This window comes from Prosopis cineraria, unplaced genomic scaffold (genome assembly GCF_029017545.1).
Source record: "Prosopis cineraria cultivar Desert tree isolate PC_DT_omini unplaced genomic scaffold, ASM2901754v1 PC2, whole genome shotgun sequence".
NCBI classification, from domain to species: Eukaryota; Viridiplantae; Streptophyta; class Magnoliopsida; order Fabales; family Fabaceae; genus Prosopis; species Prosopis cineraria.
The window spans coordinates 13,512,642-13,530,787 of record NW_026555333.1 but is presented as its reverse complement, the minus strand read 5'-3'; the positions used below and the strand labels follow the sequence as shown (position 1 = coordinate 13,530,787).

Here is an 18,146-nt window from a genome sequence, read left to right as displayed (position 1 = left end):
TTCCAGGCTAGGTCTGTTTTAGGTTGACAGGTATTTACAAGAATTATCAAAATTCACCTCTGCCCACACCACACACCCCACAGGAGGAAGAGAGAAAACTAAAAAAATATGGAGACAAAGTAACGGGACTTGTAACTAAACAAGCTCAACTTAATCAAATACACACAACAAACAAAAGCATATATCATGAAGTTAATTCCCCACTGTCAAGTATAAGAACCTTGCCTTTGGGCTCGCCATTAGCGCTTCCTTGTGCTTCGCTCTTGTAGACAACGTCCATTCCAGAAGCACCTTGCAAATACAACATGGTGTCCGTCCAACCTTCCAAAATCCAATGAGTCTTGTGAGCTTGAAAAGAACCTAACCTTTATGCTAGAAAGTAGAACCAAGTCTTCCTACATCTTAATCTTAAGCCTTTTACTTCATTAGTTCATGTTACAAATAATTACCATATAAGAAACTTGTTATATTGACTCATGCTCCATAAACATTCAGAACCAGTACTGCAAAACTATATCAAATTACCAGCTGGTTTTAACCGTAGTTATAAAAAATGAGAGCCGTTTGTGTCTGTTCCAGCATTTGCCATTGACAAGTATCCTGATAATCAAACAGAAAGGTTGGGCCTGTCGGATCTAATAATTGCATTTTTGAACATTATCACATCTTTAGATCATAGCAATTACAAATAAACATTTAAATAAGGACATATCTTCAGGAAAAAGTTTCACTGACATGTCTACTTATGATTCACTTGGTTAATGATGGAACTTAAAGAATCATGGGGTCATGGGGAATTCACACTTGAAAAAATTGCTTTTTTTTTTGGCCGTCCAAACTCGTAAAAAACTGACTTAAGAAAGAATAATCATGTCATGTCACTCAAATATTACAAGTACTTGTGGCTAATAAATGTGAGACTCTGTCATATCACTGCCCTCGAAGAGCTGGCAACATCAACAACTGCCCCATTGATAGGGACCAAGGCAACATGAGATGGGTACATCTCACATACTATGTATTGCTACTTAGTAGGGTCCTAAGTAGGATGGCTTTCCCTCCTCAACAGTTAATTTCTGAGAGAGGTTCTACTCCTTATTTTAGGTGCTTGTCAGTTTACAGATCAAGTTAATCTAAAAATATCTCACGCGCATGACATTACCTGGTCCATTATGCTTCACTTTGAAGGTTCTCATCAGCAAACCTGGAACCATAGATTGATTCTCCCCCTCGTCCATCACCAAGAGTGAAATCACCCCCTTGGACCATAAAGCTGGGTATTATCCTATGGAACGTGCTACCTTTGTAATAAAGAGGCTTCCCGCTTTTTCCCACACCTTTCTCTCCTGAAATGTAAGTGGCCTGTTAAACTAAAGATTGACAAGCAGCAGCAGAATTAGTGCTGAAAATGGCATTTAATATGTAAGCTTAACACTCAAAAGATCTCAACGTTGTTCCATCACTTGATCAATTACTTGAGTCAAATTATTATACACAAAAGAGCAGATTTCATATGACACTCAATATGAAAGGGAGCAAAAGTCATGGGGTTACCAGTACAAAGTGCTCGAAAGTTTTCTGCATGAAAGGGATGTGAGATTAACCAAATCCTTCAAACCAAATTAATCTGTGTCCACAAGCAGCCGAAGCATAAGTGATTTACTGCACAGTGGCATCATATTCATACCTACAGTTTTTGGAACCACTGCCACCAAAAGTCCCATGACCATGCGACCTGAAGTAACAACCAACATTTAGAAATATTCTAAGTGATCTGCTTTGCCTCGTGATAAAAATAATATCATAATATGCATCACTTTCTTTACTCTCTATGAACCAAACATGAACAACGAATAGAAAGCACATGGGGATTACAATCTTGCCATACCTTCATAAATAGTGGATGTGATAAAAAAATGCAGTTCTGAAAGCTGTTCACTTAATTTCGAGATGTGAATGAGTAATGCTATCAATAGGGAGTTGCCAACATGCATTTACCCTTTATCAGAATGACACAAAGCCCATCGCCCCAACCATTACAATATGCAAGCTATGTTTTAAATACGATTCAGCATCAAATGACCCTTATATTCCATCATAACTAGAGAACATATGTGGAACACTAAGAAGCTTGTCCATGTGTATTAGGAGTGTCGATGCTGACATGAACAAGTGCAAAAAATACACACACACGCACAGACACACACACAGAGAGAGAGAGAGAGAGAGAGCAAATTAACACATTAAGAAGTAACAATTGAGTATTCAACAATCATTTCAAATATAAAATAAAATTTCCATAACAAGTTATAAATTTAAAATTACAGTTATGTTTAATTCAAATTAATATTAATTTCCACTGTTGCCGACCCCACTTGACTTGTATTCATGTCAATATCAACAAGATCCTTTATATGTTCTAGGGTTCTTACGTCGTGTTTCCAAATATCATAGGACCAAAAAATTATGACAATGTGAATACTAGAATAGAATAAACGTAACGGTGTCAGATACTATTACGTCATCTTCTTCTTTCTCGGCTCTTGGCGCTTCCTATCAGATGTCAGATGTGCATGTTATCTTTTGTAGAAAGAAATGAATAAGAACATATTGCAGTTGCAAATTTCCTGGAGGGGTGCTGGATGACACAAGCCATCTTCTAGACTAATTTGAAGTCACAACAGCCATATATGACGTATCAGATTCATTCATGCATAAACTTCCTTCTAGGTTCTAACACTTGATAAGTGATTCAATTCCTAAAATTCCCGCAATAATTATCAAACGAAGAACTCAAGAAACCTGGTACATAATATGGAATGAAAGGCTCAGATTTTGAATCGTATTAATGGAAATTTCAAGGATTTAACACATTCAAAAATACCCGCAAGTTTCCCATCGACCTCTATATCAAAAACACTTTGTGGGTGACTCCCTCCAAATCTTCTTGCGAGGGGTTTTCCTGCAGAACATTCGCGCAGGGTGGGAGAAAGGACGTAAGAAGAGATTATAAAGTGAAAGAATAAAATCAGAAAAAGTCGCGAACAGATCGATCATTATTTCTCACCGAGCGCTGCGCAGCTTCGATAACCTTGTGGTAAGACGAATGGTCACTTCCGTTCTCTATCAATTTAAGCTGAAAGAATGCTATTGTCGCACATAGAATGAATACCCAGAAAAGACAAGCCGAAACCACTGTTCTGTTGGCTTTAATCGCCATTTTCTGAGCTTCTTCTGCCTGTGAATCTCAGGCTCTTCTCTGCCAAAAGGAAAAAATGACGTTCACTCGTTCTGTCATTTACCACTGTTCTGTCATTTACTGCTTTCACTCGTTGCTCATCAGTTGCTTTCTGGAAGACATTTCAGACTTATCTTTTTAGCATTTTATGCTGTATTTGCTATATTTCTTTGGGCAAATAATGAAATAAAAGTGTCAAAATAAATGATAGATGTCAATATTTTATTTTATTTTATTGAATAACTAGCAAACTCTATTTTTTTTATAGGCATTCTTTTATTAAAATTAACTATATTAAATATACACATTTTCCTTGAAGAGGAAACAAAACTTGGTTAAAAGTAGAACAGGGCCCAAGAAAATAGTGACCCAACACACCGTAAATAAAAAGACAGCCCCAAAAAAAAAAGCCTGAACAGGGCAAACTACCAAGTGCCTGTTTGGATTGATTAAATAGCCGATTCTAAATCCATCAAACTATGGTTTTGAACCTGATACCCTTTTAAAATTAATTTTAGATTTAAAATTATGGTTTTGAAAAATTTTATTTAAACACCTCAAATTTTCTCAAACTTCATTTAATTTTCAAAACTTCATTTGGAATAAGCTGAAATTTATTTTATTTTAAAAATTAATATCATAATTGTAGCACACCAAATTTTTTTTAAAATAATTTAACTCAACCATAGTTGGGTTACAGTCACCCAACACATTTTTTTTATATCAATAATTTTAATATAAAATATTTTATAACTGATTTCAACTTACACACTATAACATTTCGGATAAATTGTTACCTCCCACATGCCATTAGGCTAAATCACATTTATCCATCCTTATACTCCCAACAAGTAAATTAAATTACATTTGTCCATCCTTATACTCCCAACAAGTAAAATAAGTATTTAGTCAATTTTCAACACAAACCAGTTATTTGGCCTTATAATCATGCCATTTTAACCAATCCAAAGTAAACCAATATTAAAATTACAGTCATCCAAATTGTACCAAAAATAGAAATAGTTTGAAAGGCATGATTACATTTATATATTCATATAATTGACAATAAACAAAAAAAGTCCTAATATTGGCAATATAATACATTATAAATCATAAATCAAATACCCAAACGAGACAGTAGATTATACCACTAAGCCTCTGGGACTCCTCCACGTATCACTCGTGGCTCTTCTCCTGAAAATTGTTAACCACATAATGAGACTCAAAAGTCCCAGTAACCAAAACCAATTTATGATAGTGTATACAAACAGTTAAGTGTGTGTTTACTAAGTGAGAATTAAAAATAATATAATTCCAACAAATATAAGAAATAATACAATACATACAAACAACCATCCTTATATCCCTCCATTAACCTCGAGCCGTAGCCCTCACTCGGTGCTAAATTACCCGGCCAAAGGTAGATTAGCCCGAGCCCTTACAAGCCACCTATTGAGCTCCAATAAGGGCGTACCACGTGGCACATAAATACAATAATAATAGCAAGTCTCCCAACACCTCCCACAATAATTAAACAAATTCATAATAATATTGCACAATTATACAATATTACAAAATTCATAATTTTCTCAATAATCACCCAATTAACATGAAGTAACACTAATCACAAATAAAAGCATGGTTACCTTGTGGCTTTTCAATAGATTATTCCTTAAAATTTCTCTCTCACCACAATCTTCACCAGTAATACAATCTATAAATAACATATTATTTATAAATATTAGTTTCAATTTTTGAAACTAATAAAATAATTCTAATAATAGAATTAAAAATATAACATAATTTCTAATCTCAATCTTAATACAAATTTAGAGTTAATACTATTAAGTAAAATTTTTAACTCCTCTTTTAATTATCAATAAACATTAATAATCAAAAAATTAGCTTCTAAACTAATTTCTATTATCAAAATTTTCTTTTTATTTCATAAATTCGTACCTAAAATACCCAAAAATTAAAAATTGAGTCTCTAGTTTAGAATTATAATCCTATAACCATAATAATTCATTTCTCGTCCCAAATAATCATCTAAACCTCAATAAATCAACATATATTTTCAGATCTAGTTTAGAATTTGATTCATAAGCCACAGATTCAAAGATCATTAATAAATTTATACTCTAGAACATTTATTATACTACTGACAACCTCAAAAATCATATTTATTCAACATAAATTTATCCCTCTTTCAGATCTTAAATTTTCTACCACTACAAACTCAGAAACTAAAGAAGAAGGATGACTAAGAAAAAAAATTTTAGAACACTTACTTAGTCTTGAAAAGCTTAAAATCACACCCTAAATATCCTATTAAAAACTCTTACCTTAAAACCCAGCACCGGTGAACTTGGCTCACAGATGCTCTCTCTGTCTCAGCTCACGCACGAAAGAAAGAATGAAGAAATGAAGGAACAGGTGAGTTTTTATAAAAATTCAGTGGGTCTCACATTTTTTTAAAATTATTTCCTCTCTCTTCTTCTTCTTTTTTTTATTATTATTTTATTTTACTATTGAGGCGGCGGCCGAAAGCAAACTTCTCTTTTCTTCTCCTCTCTCTCTTTTTTTTTTTGCATACCTTTTTTTTATAATAATAATTTAATAATATTTTTTTAATTAATTAATTAATAATAATTTTTTTAATTAATTTTTTTAAAAAAATTTAATTTAGAATTATATACTAAGTTAGATTTAATGATCATTTTCTACTAATTTATTTACCTCTAAATATTTTTTTAAAATTTCTATTAACTCAAATTAACTATTAAAATTTAAATTGGGATGTTACAATAATCAATTCTTGAAATTTTATCCAAACACCACCATATTTTAATAATTAATTTTTTTCAATTAAAATTCAAACACACCCTTTGTATGAAATACCCAAACACTCTTTCTTTCCATTAATCGATTTTGGGCTCTGAATTTCATTTTTAGAGAAGCTGGCTACACCTAGCTATTGCGTATCGATTGTAACTTTTGTTGGAATAAATGTATATAAGAAATTTGATCAATCCAAATATACCCGACGTGTGGCTTGTGATTTTTGAAGTGAACCTCCATATGTTTTACCCTTGCATGAATGCGTGCGAAGTCCTTTCCACTGACATTTGCTATTTGTTTAATCTGACCAAGAAGTGCCAATTTTTTTCATCTAAATATTTGTATTCATTGTTCCCTTTATCAGACCAACAAATATTTTTTTACTATGCATTGGGAGATTCGTTTTTATATGCTTCCCCCTCTTAAGTTTTTCCTAGCATTTTTTTTTTTTGGTTTACTACTATTTTAATGTCAACCAACCATTGGTGATTAAATTATCAACATTACAGTGTAATGCAGTTTAAATATTAAATGAATCATTATTATATATTTATTTGTTAAATATATCAAAAATAATTTAATAATATTATATGTAACTTTATTAATATTAATATTTACACTATAAAACTCATGTCCTTTATAGTAATTTGTACATATTTTAATTAAATTATTCAATATTGTCAATTCTGTTAAAAATTAATTTTAAAAAAATAATATCCAAACAGATTGTGTTATAACATAATTAATTATAATTAAAACTAACTGTTTAATTAATTATTTTTATAATATATTATATTCAACTGAAATTCAAACGGGTGTCAACTTTAAGACAGAAAAAACAAGTCAAAAACTAAAGACAGAAAAAACAAGTCAAAAACTAAAGACATACAAACGAAGCAAAAAAAGACTACCAAAATGGCATCGGGGAGTAAATCATCCATCCAGCAAACATGAGAAAATGCGAGTGCCAGAGAAGTGAACCCTGTAAGAGCGCCGAGTAAGAAATGCTCCCAAAATTCCCTTCATTCGAACTCACAAAGGAAACGATAGAGCATGGAGCATGATGTTGATTTTCATAGAACTAAATAAACCAATGTCTTTGAGAAACAATGGAAGTTTGTAAGCAGTCGAATCTTCTTGAACTAGCTGATGAGGATGAAAATCTGGTATAAAATACATCCAAATTAGCAGCCTTGCAAGATGAGTCTCCAAGTGGCTGCTTGAAAGATACACGCGCACAAATAATTGGAGTTAAATATTTTAGCATTTATAAATATTTAATGAATGGTGCAATCTTACTAAATCATTCTAACTCTGCCTTATTTCTTTCTTTCTTTTTTTAATTTTCGTGTCACTGTATTGAGAGAGTAATTAGTAAAAAATGTATTAATTATTAATTGATATCATAAAATGAAAGTAAATTAAAATGGGACAAAATTTTGCTTAAACGATTATTAAAATGAGGTGGGAAGAGTATTATTGGCACATTGATTTGTTTATTATACTTTTTTTTTGGCATGCAATTTGTTCATTATATTGGTTGAGAAGAGTTAATTGTTGATCATCTAGTTATACTGTCAACAAGACAACAATATAATATTACTTTCATCAGGGTTTTTAAAAATTTTCCTCTCCCATAATACAATCTTGACGCTGCAACCAAGTGTGAAACAAAAACGTAACAAGACAAAGAACAACAACAACAACAACAACGTAATAAAAATAATAATAATAAAAGACTGTCTAGAAATCCAAACATTAGCATAATCCCTCTCCAGCAAATTCTGAAGGGAAGTTGGCACGTGACAGTCTTAAAACCCAGTCAGACCAACACAACTCCCTTGCTGAAGCCTCAGCGATTTGATCAGCAACCAGGTTAGCTTCCCTCATCCATATCTTTTATCTAGTTAGTTATTATTTTCGTTTAATAACATAAGATTTTTTTTTTTTCAAAGTATCATGTTACAAATCATCTTGAGTCTTGCAATTAATAAGGTTTTTCAAAAAATAATTTTTATCATGGGTGTAATGAACAAAATTTTCTTATTGAAAGATAAACATAAAAAGAGTATATAACCAACTCATTGAAAAAATGTAATTTGATTAAAAATATTTTATAATAATAAACAGAAGGAGCAAAAGTGAAGCGCGTGGATGGTATTTTCACTGGTTGAAGTTGATAGGAAGAAAGTTGGAAAATTCAAAATCCAAAAAGCTGCTTATATGATTATATTTTGTAGTATTTGGTTCCGATGAAATTCGGAAACATGAGTCAACTTGCAAATTCTTAAACAAGGAAACGGTGAAATCTAGAAACACACACACACAAGGACAAAATGAGGAGGTTGATATTTTTCTTGAATATAATGTAACGTCATTGATTAGAAGCACTCTTCCAAATTTAGTTTGTTCAAACAACGTAACACTGCATCAAACTCATCAAAGATTGTGACCGCTAGTGTTAGGACTTTTCATTAATTAAACAGTACTTGTTTAATTATAGATTATAGATTGTGAATCGTGTGGACATCACACATTTTGTTCATTCTTTTCAATCTTGTAGTATTATATATAGTTGGTACCTGGCATGTAAGGCGATAAAGATAAAGTTTTTCCTACATTTTTTGTATTCCGTATTATTAAAAACACAGCATGTGTTTGTTTTGTTCAAGTTGATCTTGGACTGGATCCAACTCTGGACTGCATCGAAGTCAGGTTTATTTAAAAATAAAGTTTAATCTGTCTCCTATATACAATATAAAAATTTTTAATAATTGGACTCTTCATAAATCATATATAATACAATCACTTATCAAACCCCATACAAAACTAAGTTTCAGGACATCATCTCAGTTTCAAGTCTCCTTGCTTTTTTTTTTTTTTATTTTTTAGCAAAGTCAACTTACTACTATATTTTTTTTTTCTATTTATGCGTGTTGTTCTTGCGTAGAGACCGTGTTAATCTTATTACACGCATTTGTACGCAATTGTCCCCATGTAATTGATGGTCAACGCCTCTGTGCGTGTCTGCGTGTGAGAGAGAGAGGGGGGGGGGGATGTCTCATAAATAATTATAAAATTTAATTAATGTTGCTGACATCAATTATTGGGTCATAGTGTGTATCGAATCACCATCCACTGCAAAATGTAGCTAAAAAACTCTGAATCCAAGAGTACCATGTCTCCTTTTTTTTTTTAAGAAAAATGATAATTAAGGATTTTTCAATAATATTAATTTTAATTAAAAATTATAATATTTTAAAATTTTAGTTAAAAATTATGGTCCTTAATTAAGATAAAAAATATAATTTATGAGGTATGATTCACTAGTATTACTTGAAAATTTACTAATTTCAAATTAAATTTTTTTTAACATATATTGTAAAAACATGAAATCTCACTTAATAATTGATTGTTTAACAAAAATCTGTCTTGAGAATTCATTAGCTTGATTTAAAAAAATTTCTAATATATATTATAAAAATATAAAACTCCACTTGATAATTAATTGTTTAACAAAAAATGTTACTTGAGAATTCACTAACTAGATTTAAAATTTTTTTAACATATATTGTGAAAAAAAAACCTCATGTGAAAATCAATTTTTTAACAAAAAGTAACTTGCCTAAATTAAGATTTTTTGTTAAACAATCGATTATCAAGTAGAGTTTTATGTTTTTACAATATACGTTAGAAAATTTTTCAAATCGAGTTAGTGAATTTCTAAATAATGCTTTTTATTAATCAATCAATTTTTAAGTGAGGTTTTATATTTTTACAATATATGTTAACAATTTTTTTAAGTTGAATTGGTGAATCTTCAAGTGGTGTTAGTGAATTTCACCTTACAAATTATATTTTTTATCCCTAATTGAGATTTCAAAATATTATGATCCTTAATTAAAATTAATGCTTTTAGAGAATCTTTAATTATTATTTTTCTTTCTTTTTAAATTGTTGATAGGACTCAAAGACTTTCCAGTTTTCATTTCATTTTTTATTTTATTTGGATTCATAACCATAAGACTGTCCCTGTGTTCTGTGCTTTTTGAGAAGCATTCATATATGATTTTATTCCCTTCTTTAAAAACATGTAAGGTGTTTTTAATTAAATTTTATTTTCAATAAAATAATTAATTATTTTTTAATTAATATTATCTTTTTATATTTACTCTTATTTAATAAAATATTTTATTTTAAAATAAATATAAAATAATTTATTTATTATTAGTAATTTTAAGAAAAGCATAGTAATTATTTTTCAAAATACTAAAAATATCCTTTATTTTTTAATATCCAATTTCTATGCCTCATATTTATTAATGGAGAGAGTATTTTTTTTCTTTTAAATTAGATGGTCACGGTTAAAAACAAGTGCGAGGGAACAATCTTTGTCAATTCACTTTTCTTGTGTCGGAGCTCCCCTTTTTTTTTTTCACATTCCATAAAATTCGTTCCTGCAAGGAGAGAAAATAATAAGTTTAGTTTAAAAGATTCAACTAACTTATCCCAAGCATGCGTGGCTTTGGTGCAATTTCGGAGAATATAAAAAGAGGAGCAATGGAAATTACAACGACAATCTGTTTAACAAATGCCAATTCCTTCAACATTGACAAACCTAGTTTGGAGATGGTTACAAGCAATTTTCTAAACATTCAATTTGGCCTGTCTGAATTGAGTGGAGCCAACAACATAATTTATAATCCCGGCTGTCTAAAATATTACATGACGGGTTCAGATTTTTATGTTTTACATTTAGAATCTTAAAAATTAATCATTTGATTTGAATATTTTTTACTTAATTAAAATTCAGTGCCTGAATTTTGATTTGTTATAAACTTAATATTTATAATTTTAATTTAGTTACAACTTAGTACAACTTAGTTTCTATAGGCTATAGTTAAAGTTTAAGGATCGAGTTGTAACTAAATTAATAAACTATATAAATTAAGTGACATTAAATTAAATGTTAGGAACTGAGTTATAATTAAGTTAAAATTATAAAAATTAAATAATTAAATTTTTTAATTTTTTATAGGTTAATAAATATAAAATTAATACAAAAAAATAATACAATTTTATGCTATACATCAAGCCTAATTAAAAAAGTTGAAAAATTTCAACCGTCCATGAGGCAAGTGCCTTCCCTGGTGCACATCTCTTAGGGGACATGTCCCATCCACTTTCCCATTAACTTGTATTAGGAAACAGCCACCTATATTTGTTAATTTATTATACTCAAATTTAATTAATTTGAAAGTAAATTAGAATGTAGTAGGGGATCTGAGAGCATGAACATGAACGTGATTGGTCCATGTAAATTGTATCCAATCCAATCGAAATCTTACATTAAAATAATGGCATCCTGTGAAACCGGCATGTGCACTCACACCGTCTATTAAATAATGATATACTACCAAACTCAACTTTCTTTCCCTCCTTTCTTCCATAGTATTTTCTCGGCCACTTCCCCGTAATCTTTTTCGAGAAAAGTTCATTCAGGACCCTCATATTAGACTTAATAAAAAAGAAGACGTCAAAAATATTAATTCATCACAACCTGACAGGAACATTGATTTGAGATCAAATTTTATAGTTAAATAATAATATTACCCCTTATTAAAAAAAAAAACAAACATGGATCAAGAGAATCGATGATGCATTGAAGATGATAGACACTTCTGTTGCTAGAGATAAATCTGTCTAAAACATGAACTTGGACATCTGAAGATCAGCGAGACCTCTATCGACTTTCATGACTTAAACTAAAAGATTAATTGTTATATATAATTAATTACAAGTGAGAATTATTCATTGTGATTACAAATCTTAAAATATAAAAAAATACAAATAGAGATTCAAATCTCTTTAGGATTTGAACTAGGGCATCTAAAGATTAGCGATACCTCTATTGTTGGAGTTCCTGTACAAGAATCATTTGATGGAAGAAGAACTGCGAGTAATGTGCAAAAAAATGGACAAAAAAAACATACATGTCATATCGGTATGTCTCTAATTTCATGTTTGAATAACTTATTTAATACCTTAGTGCGTGTGGTTAATTACTTTACAACAATTATTAATTCTCTTACCACACTTGTTTGTTACAACATGAAAGAATTCTAAGTAAAACATACCGGCAAGTCTATGATATATCGGTATGTCTATTATATACTAGTATGTCTCTAATATATCAATATGTGTTTGAAAAAATTTCAAGTAAAACATATCAATAAAACATGCTAATATTAGTATGATTTCATATTTAAATGACTTGTTTATCGCTTTAGTGTGTGTGGTTAATTACCTTACAACAATTGTTAATTTTTTTACTACACTTATTTGTTACAACATGAATTTCAGGTAAAACATACCGGTATGTCTATGATATACCAGAATGTCTTTGATATATCGGTACGTATTTGAAAGAATTTCAAATAAAACATACCTATGGAACATGATTATAATAGTAGGATTTCATGTTTGAATGAATTGTTCGTCGCCTTGGTGTGTATATTTAATCACCTTATGATAGTTGTTAGTTTTCTTATTACATTTATTTGTTATAATATTGACTGCTTTTCAAGTGTTGGTTTAATGTTCAATTGAAGGAAGAATAATGCCGACTAAATGAAGCTACCAAGTTAGAGGTAGCGCCTAACTGGCTGGTGACTTGATCAAGAGAGATTCTTGGGTAGGAATTCCAATGATAAAGGTGTTACTTATCTTCAAACTTGAGATTTTGAGAAGCTTAAGTATGTTGTTTGTGTTTATCGAAGACGCGTGCAATGATGGGTGAGATGAGAATTTCCCTAAGTGAAATTTTCCTACTCATTCAAGGGAAATTCTATTGGTTTAGGCTTGAAATAGAGGTATTGTTGATCTTTTACGTGTTTATAAGACATGTGCGTCATGGTTGAGCTAATGAAACTTTTTTTTTTATTCTTACACTCAGGTGCAATTTTGTCATTTTATTATAAAATTTAATCTCAAATTAGTGCCCTCATGCTGTAATGATATGTCAATATTCTTGGTGTTTTCTTTTTTATTTAGTAAGATTAGAGGGTCTTGAGTGAAATTTTCCCATTTTTTTCTTTAATTACTATTTTTTAATTTTATGTAAAATGTGGAAGAGGAGCGAATCAGATGCGGGCTGCACCACGTGAAAACAGGATTTAAAAAAAAAAAAAAAAGCAAAACATCGTAACTTTTTTTGGCCCCCTCCTCTCGAACACGCGGCACTGACCTGTCGTAAAGATTATATGTACTAACGCTATATTAACTCATGATTCGTATGGTTAAGACAGAAAAGCAAAGATTTTAGCTCAGTGTGAAGAAAGTTCTTTTCTTTTCCGATAATGTCACTCCCTCCCAACGATTCTGCTTTCAGGGTTCTTTCTTTTTATCTCATTATAAGGTTCCTTTATTCTAAGGAGCGCATATTTTTGTTGCGCCTCTTCTTTCTGACTCTGTTTTTCCTCTGTTTTCTGAATCCCTTCGAGAAAAATCAGTAAGAAGAGGAGGAGGAGGACGACGACGAAGAAGAAGGGATTGTTGACAACATGAAGGCCTATTTCAAGTACAGTTGGCTCTTGTTCTTCACCAGAAAGTACAAGAGCAACGATCTGGTTCCACCTCGGGACCTCAAGGAGGTCTTTTCCGACTTTGCTGGCGGTGGGTCCCGCATGTCCGTCGAACAGTTCCGGCGTTTCCTGGTAGAGCACCAAGGCCACGTGGACTGCACCGTGGCGGAATCGGAGGTTATCGTGGAGAAGGTCCTGAAAGCACGAGAGGGGAATCGCGAAGCTACTCCTAATGATGACGATGATCAGCGGCATACTGAACAACATGGACTCGCTCTCGATGACGTCTTCCATTTTCTGCTTCTTGATGATTTCAACGGTCCTTTGAATTCTGAGGTCATCTCTCTCTCCCCCCCTGTCTGTTTGGCTGCCTAGAAAATCCCATGAAGAAACTTTCTCTGCAGATGTGCTGACCAAGAAGTGATGTTCGCTATTTCAGGTTCATCATGACATGGAAGCTCCGTTGTCACACTATTTCATATATACAGGGCACAATTCGTATCTTACTGGGAATCAATTGAGCAGTGATTGTAGTGAAGAACCGATCATAAAGGCTCTGCAACGAGGCGTGAGGGTCATCGAACTAGATTTATGGCCTACTTCCAATAAAGATGATATCAAAGTAGATCATGGATGGTATATTATTGAGTTCATTGGCCAATGGGAAAAAAATGTTCTTAGTTTGAAATATTTTAAGCTGAAAGTTGTTTAATTGATTTGTTTTGTTTGATCCTTGGAATCAATGTAGGACTCTTACCAATCCTGTTTCACCCCATAAATGTCTGGAGGCCATAAAGAAACATGCTTTTGTTAAATCTGAGTACCCAGTGATTATAACTATAGAAGACCACCTTACAAGAGATCTTCAAGCTAAATTTGCAGAGGTAACCCGGATGGATATAAATCTAATCAAATTACAAAAATGTCATTTTGTTTTGCTTTTGGTTTTAATTATTTTATTTCATTTTGGTTGTAGATGGTAACTCAAATACTTGGAGAATCGCTATATTATCCTCAGGCAGAACGTTTGACAGAATTCCCATCACCAAAATCATTGAGAAATAAAATAATTATATCCACCAAACCTCCAAAAGAACATCGTCATAAAAGTATTGAAGATAGAGGCGACAACTATGTGCAGGATGCAAGTGAATCGTCTGAAGAAGAAACATCATGGGGTCAGGAGTCAACTGACTTTATGGCTGAACCAGAGACTGAAGACAAGGTGAGCCAGATCAGATGGACATTCATAGACATGCAGAATTATGTATAAGTATAATGTGCTTATGTTGCCTCTTGTATGGATGGTCGCAGAATGGAAGTGACAAAGAAGAGGGAGATTCAAATGCAAGTGATCATCATAGGTCAGATCAACAGGATTCACCTGACTACAAACGCTTAATCACAATCTATGCAAAGAAACTCAAGGGCAGCTTAAAGGATAAATTGAAGATTGATAAGGAAGTTAGACGCCTAAGTTGGAATGAGCAGACACTTGAAAGGGCTTCTGAATCTCATGGAACTGATATTATAAGGTATTTTTCTAATCAATATTGGCAGCAGATATGGCCTGCACTTTCATGATCAACAATTCAGAACTCATTTCCCCCCACTTGTCTGATAGAAGACTGTGCTTCTTCCAGGTTCACACGGAAAAATATCCTCAGGGTATACCCAAGAGGGACGCGTGTCCAATCCTCAAATTTCAAGCCACATATTGGGTGGATGTATGGGGCTCAAATGGTGGCATTTAATATGCAGGTTAGAAAGTTGTAACCAGGATAGCGTATATTTCTTATAGCTGTTTTCTGCTGTGGAGAAATCTCATATGCATGGTGAAATGCTGCTTGTTTGATTGTGATTTATGATGCTTTCATCTATAATTGTTAAGGCATCTCTTTAAGCTTAAGCTACTCCGCTAGAAAGTCAATATTCAAATGAAATATTTTAAGCGGTAAAAGCAATACTAACATGTCAGCATCTATCTTCCTTAGCAGAAGCATGGCAAGAAGCTCTGGCTAATGCAGGGAATGTTCAGGGCAAATGGAGGGTGTGGTTATGTGAAAAAACCTGAAATAGTGATGCAAAATCTTCCAAATGGAGAACTGTTTGATCCTAAAAGGACATTGCGAGTGAAAAAGACATTAAAGGTAATCACATCTCTCTATACAGCTTAAGGTAAATTCATGTTTCATGGGTAAACTGAGAATGTTATCATATGCTGTAATAGGTAAAAGTGTACATGGGACATGGCTGGAGCTCAGATTTCAGTCCCACCCACTTTGATAAGTTCTCTCCACCAGATTTCTACACAAAGGTACGTAAAATAATCACCCATTATTAATTTCCTAGATTCTGAACACTATCTCCATATGATTGAGATTACACAACTAACATTTTTCTTCATCTGGCAGATCTGTATTGTTGGGGTGCCAGCTGATTGTGCCAAGAAGAAAACAGGGGTAATAATGGACAACTGGTTTCCTGTTTGGGAAGAGGAATTTGAATTCCCTCTTACTGTTCCAGAGCTTGCATTGCTTCGGATAATAGTGAGGGAGAAAGACCAGGGAAAGGATGACTTTGGTGGGCAGACATGTTTGCCGGTCTCAGAGCTGAGAGTGGGATTTCGTTCAGTCCCTTTGTATAACGAAAAGGGAGAGAAATATAAATCTGTAAAGCTTTTCGTGCGGTTTCAGTTCATTGACCAAGAAAATGCATTTTCAGTAGAATGAATTTATAGATGATAGTACGCATTGAGTTCATGATTCAAGTGTGATTAGAATTTGGCTTCATTTTAGCAGCTTCTGTAAAGAAGAATTGCATACAGCTTTTCCTTTAACTTTCAACTGATTCCCTCTGAAGGGTCCTCAAGTTATGAGAAATTACCTGATGATTTTGACGGGTATGAAAATTTGAGCCGTTGTTGTTTGGCTCAGCATCTGCCATGTACAAAACATTCTGATAATCTGGATGGAAAAAAGTGAAATATTCGAAATATATGAACGTAAGTGCACGTACTTAAATTCCAGTACAATGGTTGTCGTCCTTTCTTTATACTCATATGCTCTATCTCTAACCCAGGCGGTTTGAGAATGAAACAACCTCAAAAAACCTCACAATAGATTAAAATTGTAATGACCCAACGGGACCAAAGAGATTGAATTCTCTACTCAATCCACCTTGGTGGGTATTTCACATGGACCACAAAAATGGGAAAAATCTGATTCCCACAGAATTTGCTTCCTCCGGCTTCTGGCGCAGGGGCAAGTTCGTCAATAGCAATGGAGCCAAGGGATGAAGAGAATCAGTTTAGAGAGGGAGGGGGGGGGGGGAAACGTGGACAAGACACTGGGCAATATGTAATTGAGAGAATTTTATTGTAATCATAATGATGAGAGAATAAAAGTATGGTCGATTTTTGTTCTCATTTTTTTGAAAAACTATTCTGTTATATAATTTTTAAAATAAAATAAAATGAAAATTTGTTTGGTTATGTTAGTTAAAAAATATACTGATAGTGATAATTATAAATAATTCATGGTGATAATTAATAATAGAAATTGATCAAGGTAATCATAATTTTTAATAATTAAATATAATGTATTTTAAAAAAATTAGAAAAATAAAATGAAAACATCTTAAAGTTGTATCTATTTTTTTGTTTTTAAAAATAAAAAATAAAAATAATTTTAAAAACAACTAAATGAAAAACATTTATTCCAATAAATTTTTAAATTTTTTTGTTTCTAAAACAAAAAAATAATTTTTAAAAACAGAAAATAAATAAGCCTTGTATCTCTCTCAAGTCTCAAAAGACGAACATTGCACCATTGCATTTGCATCATTTGCCAACAGCTATCACATTTTTATTTAGTTATTTTATTTTTACTTACATTCTGCATAGGAAAGAAGATTGTTTGCTTTGATTTGAAGAAAAATAAAAATCATGTATCAGCTTACTTTAAATTTTCTGTGCAGGTAGAGTCCGCCCTGCCAAAAAGGTTAAAAAAAACTTGCTTTAAATTCAAATGTTGGAATAAAATTCCAGAAGCGGGAGTCACGCGAATACGCGTACAAATGCAGAATGTTATCTACTATTTGATTTGTTTACCATAGGTAACAAGCATGCTAGTATTTGATTGTGTTTGGTAGATTCAATATTTGGTCAAACAAAAGAAATCATCCATGCAATATCAATAAAAATGATTGAGATGGTAAAAATTTGATCAACAATTAATTAGCTTATAAGTTTAAATCCTGCTGCTAATATAAATATATTGTTAATGGATGATTTATAAGTACTTCTATAAATATTTTTTGAGCTTGAAAACATACCCACACTTTGGTAAACTCTTGAAATCCAACTTACTTTTGTCTTTAAAAAAAAAAAATCCAAATATTAGACAAGGTGTAAGTCAATGTATATTGCATAAAGTCTGAAAAATAAATAATATAATACTAATACTATTTAAGAATTATAAATG

General features: G+C 31.9%; 1 protein-coding gene and 1 pseudogene across 2 annotated transcripts; one reads left to right on the top strand and one right to left on the bottom strand.

Moving 5' to 3' along the window:
• Positions 1-120: 120 nt before the first annotated feature.
• On the bottom strand, positions 121-3,353 carry LOC129303206 (peptidyl-prolyl cis-trans isomerase CYP19-4-like; annotated as a pseudogene).
• Positions 3,354-13,383: 10,030 nt separating this feature from the next.
• On the top strand, positions 13,384-16,679 carry LOC129303244 (phosphoinositide phospholipase C 6-like). 2 transcript variants are annotated; one of them, XM_054942431.1, is made up of 10 exons: positions 13,384-13,470; positions 13,591-13,998; positions 14,102-14,298; positions 14,411-14,546; positions 14,639-14,887; positions 14,977-15,197; positions 15,306-15,423; positions 15,660-15,812; positions 15,893-15,979; positions 16,077-16,679. In XM_054942431.1, the coding sequence occupies exons 2-10, from the start codon at positions 13,642-13,644 to the stop codon at positions 16,392-16,394; spliced, it is 1,836 nt and encodes a 611-aa protein (XP_054798406.1). In that variant the 5' UTR covers positions 13,384-13,470; positions 13,591-13,641; the 3' UTR covers positions 16,395-16,679. The 2 variants fall into 2 exon arrangements, with proteins under 2 accessions (XP_054798406.1, XP_054798405.1); XM_054942430.1 differs by having other exon boundaries at positions 13,403-13,998.
• Positions 16,680-18,146: the final 1,467 nt, after the last annotated feature.

Coding starts and splice junctions, on each gene's coding strand:
- LOC129303244 (XM_054942431.1), top strand. CDS start 13,642: ATGAAGGCCTATTTCAAGTACAGTTGGCTCTTGTTCTTCACCAGAAAG. Junction 15,813..15,892: donor GAGTGAAAAAGACATTAAAG/GTAATCACATCT, acceptor ATGCTGTAATAG/GTAAAAGTGTACATGGGACA. Junction 15,980..16,076: donor CACCAGATTTCTACACAAAG/GTACGTAAAATA, acceptor TTCATCTGGCAG/ATCTGTATTGTTGGGGTGCC.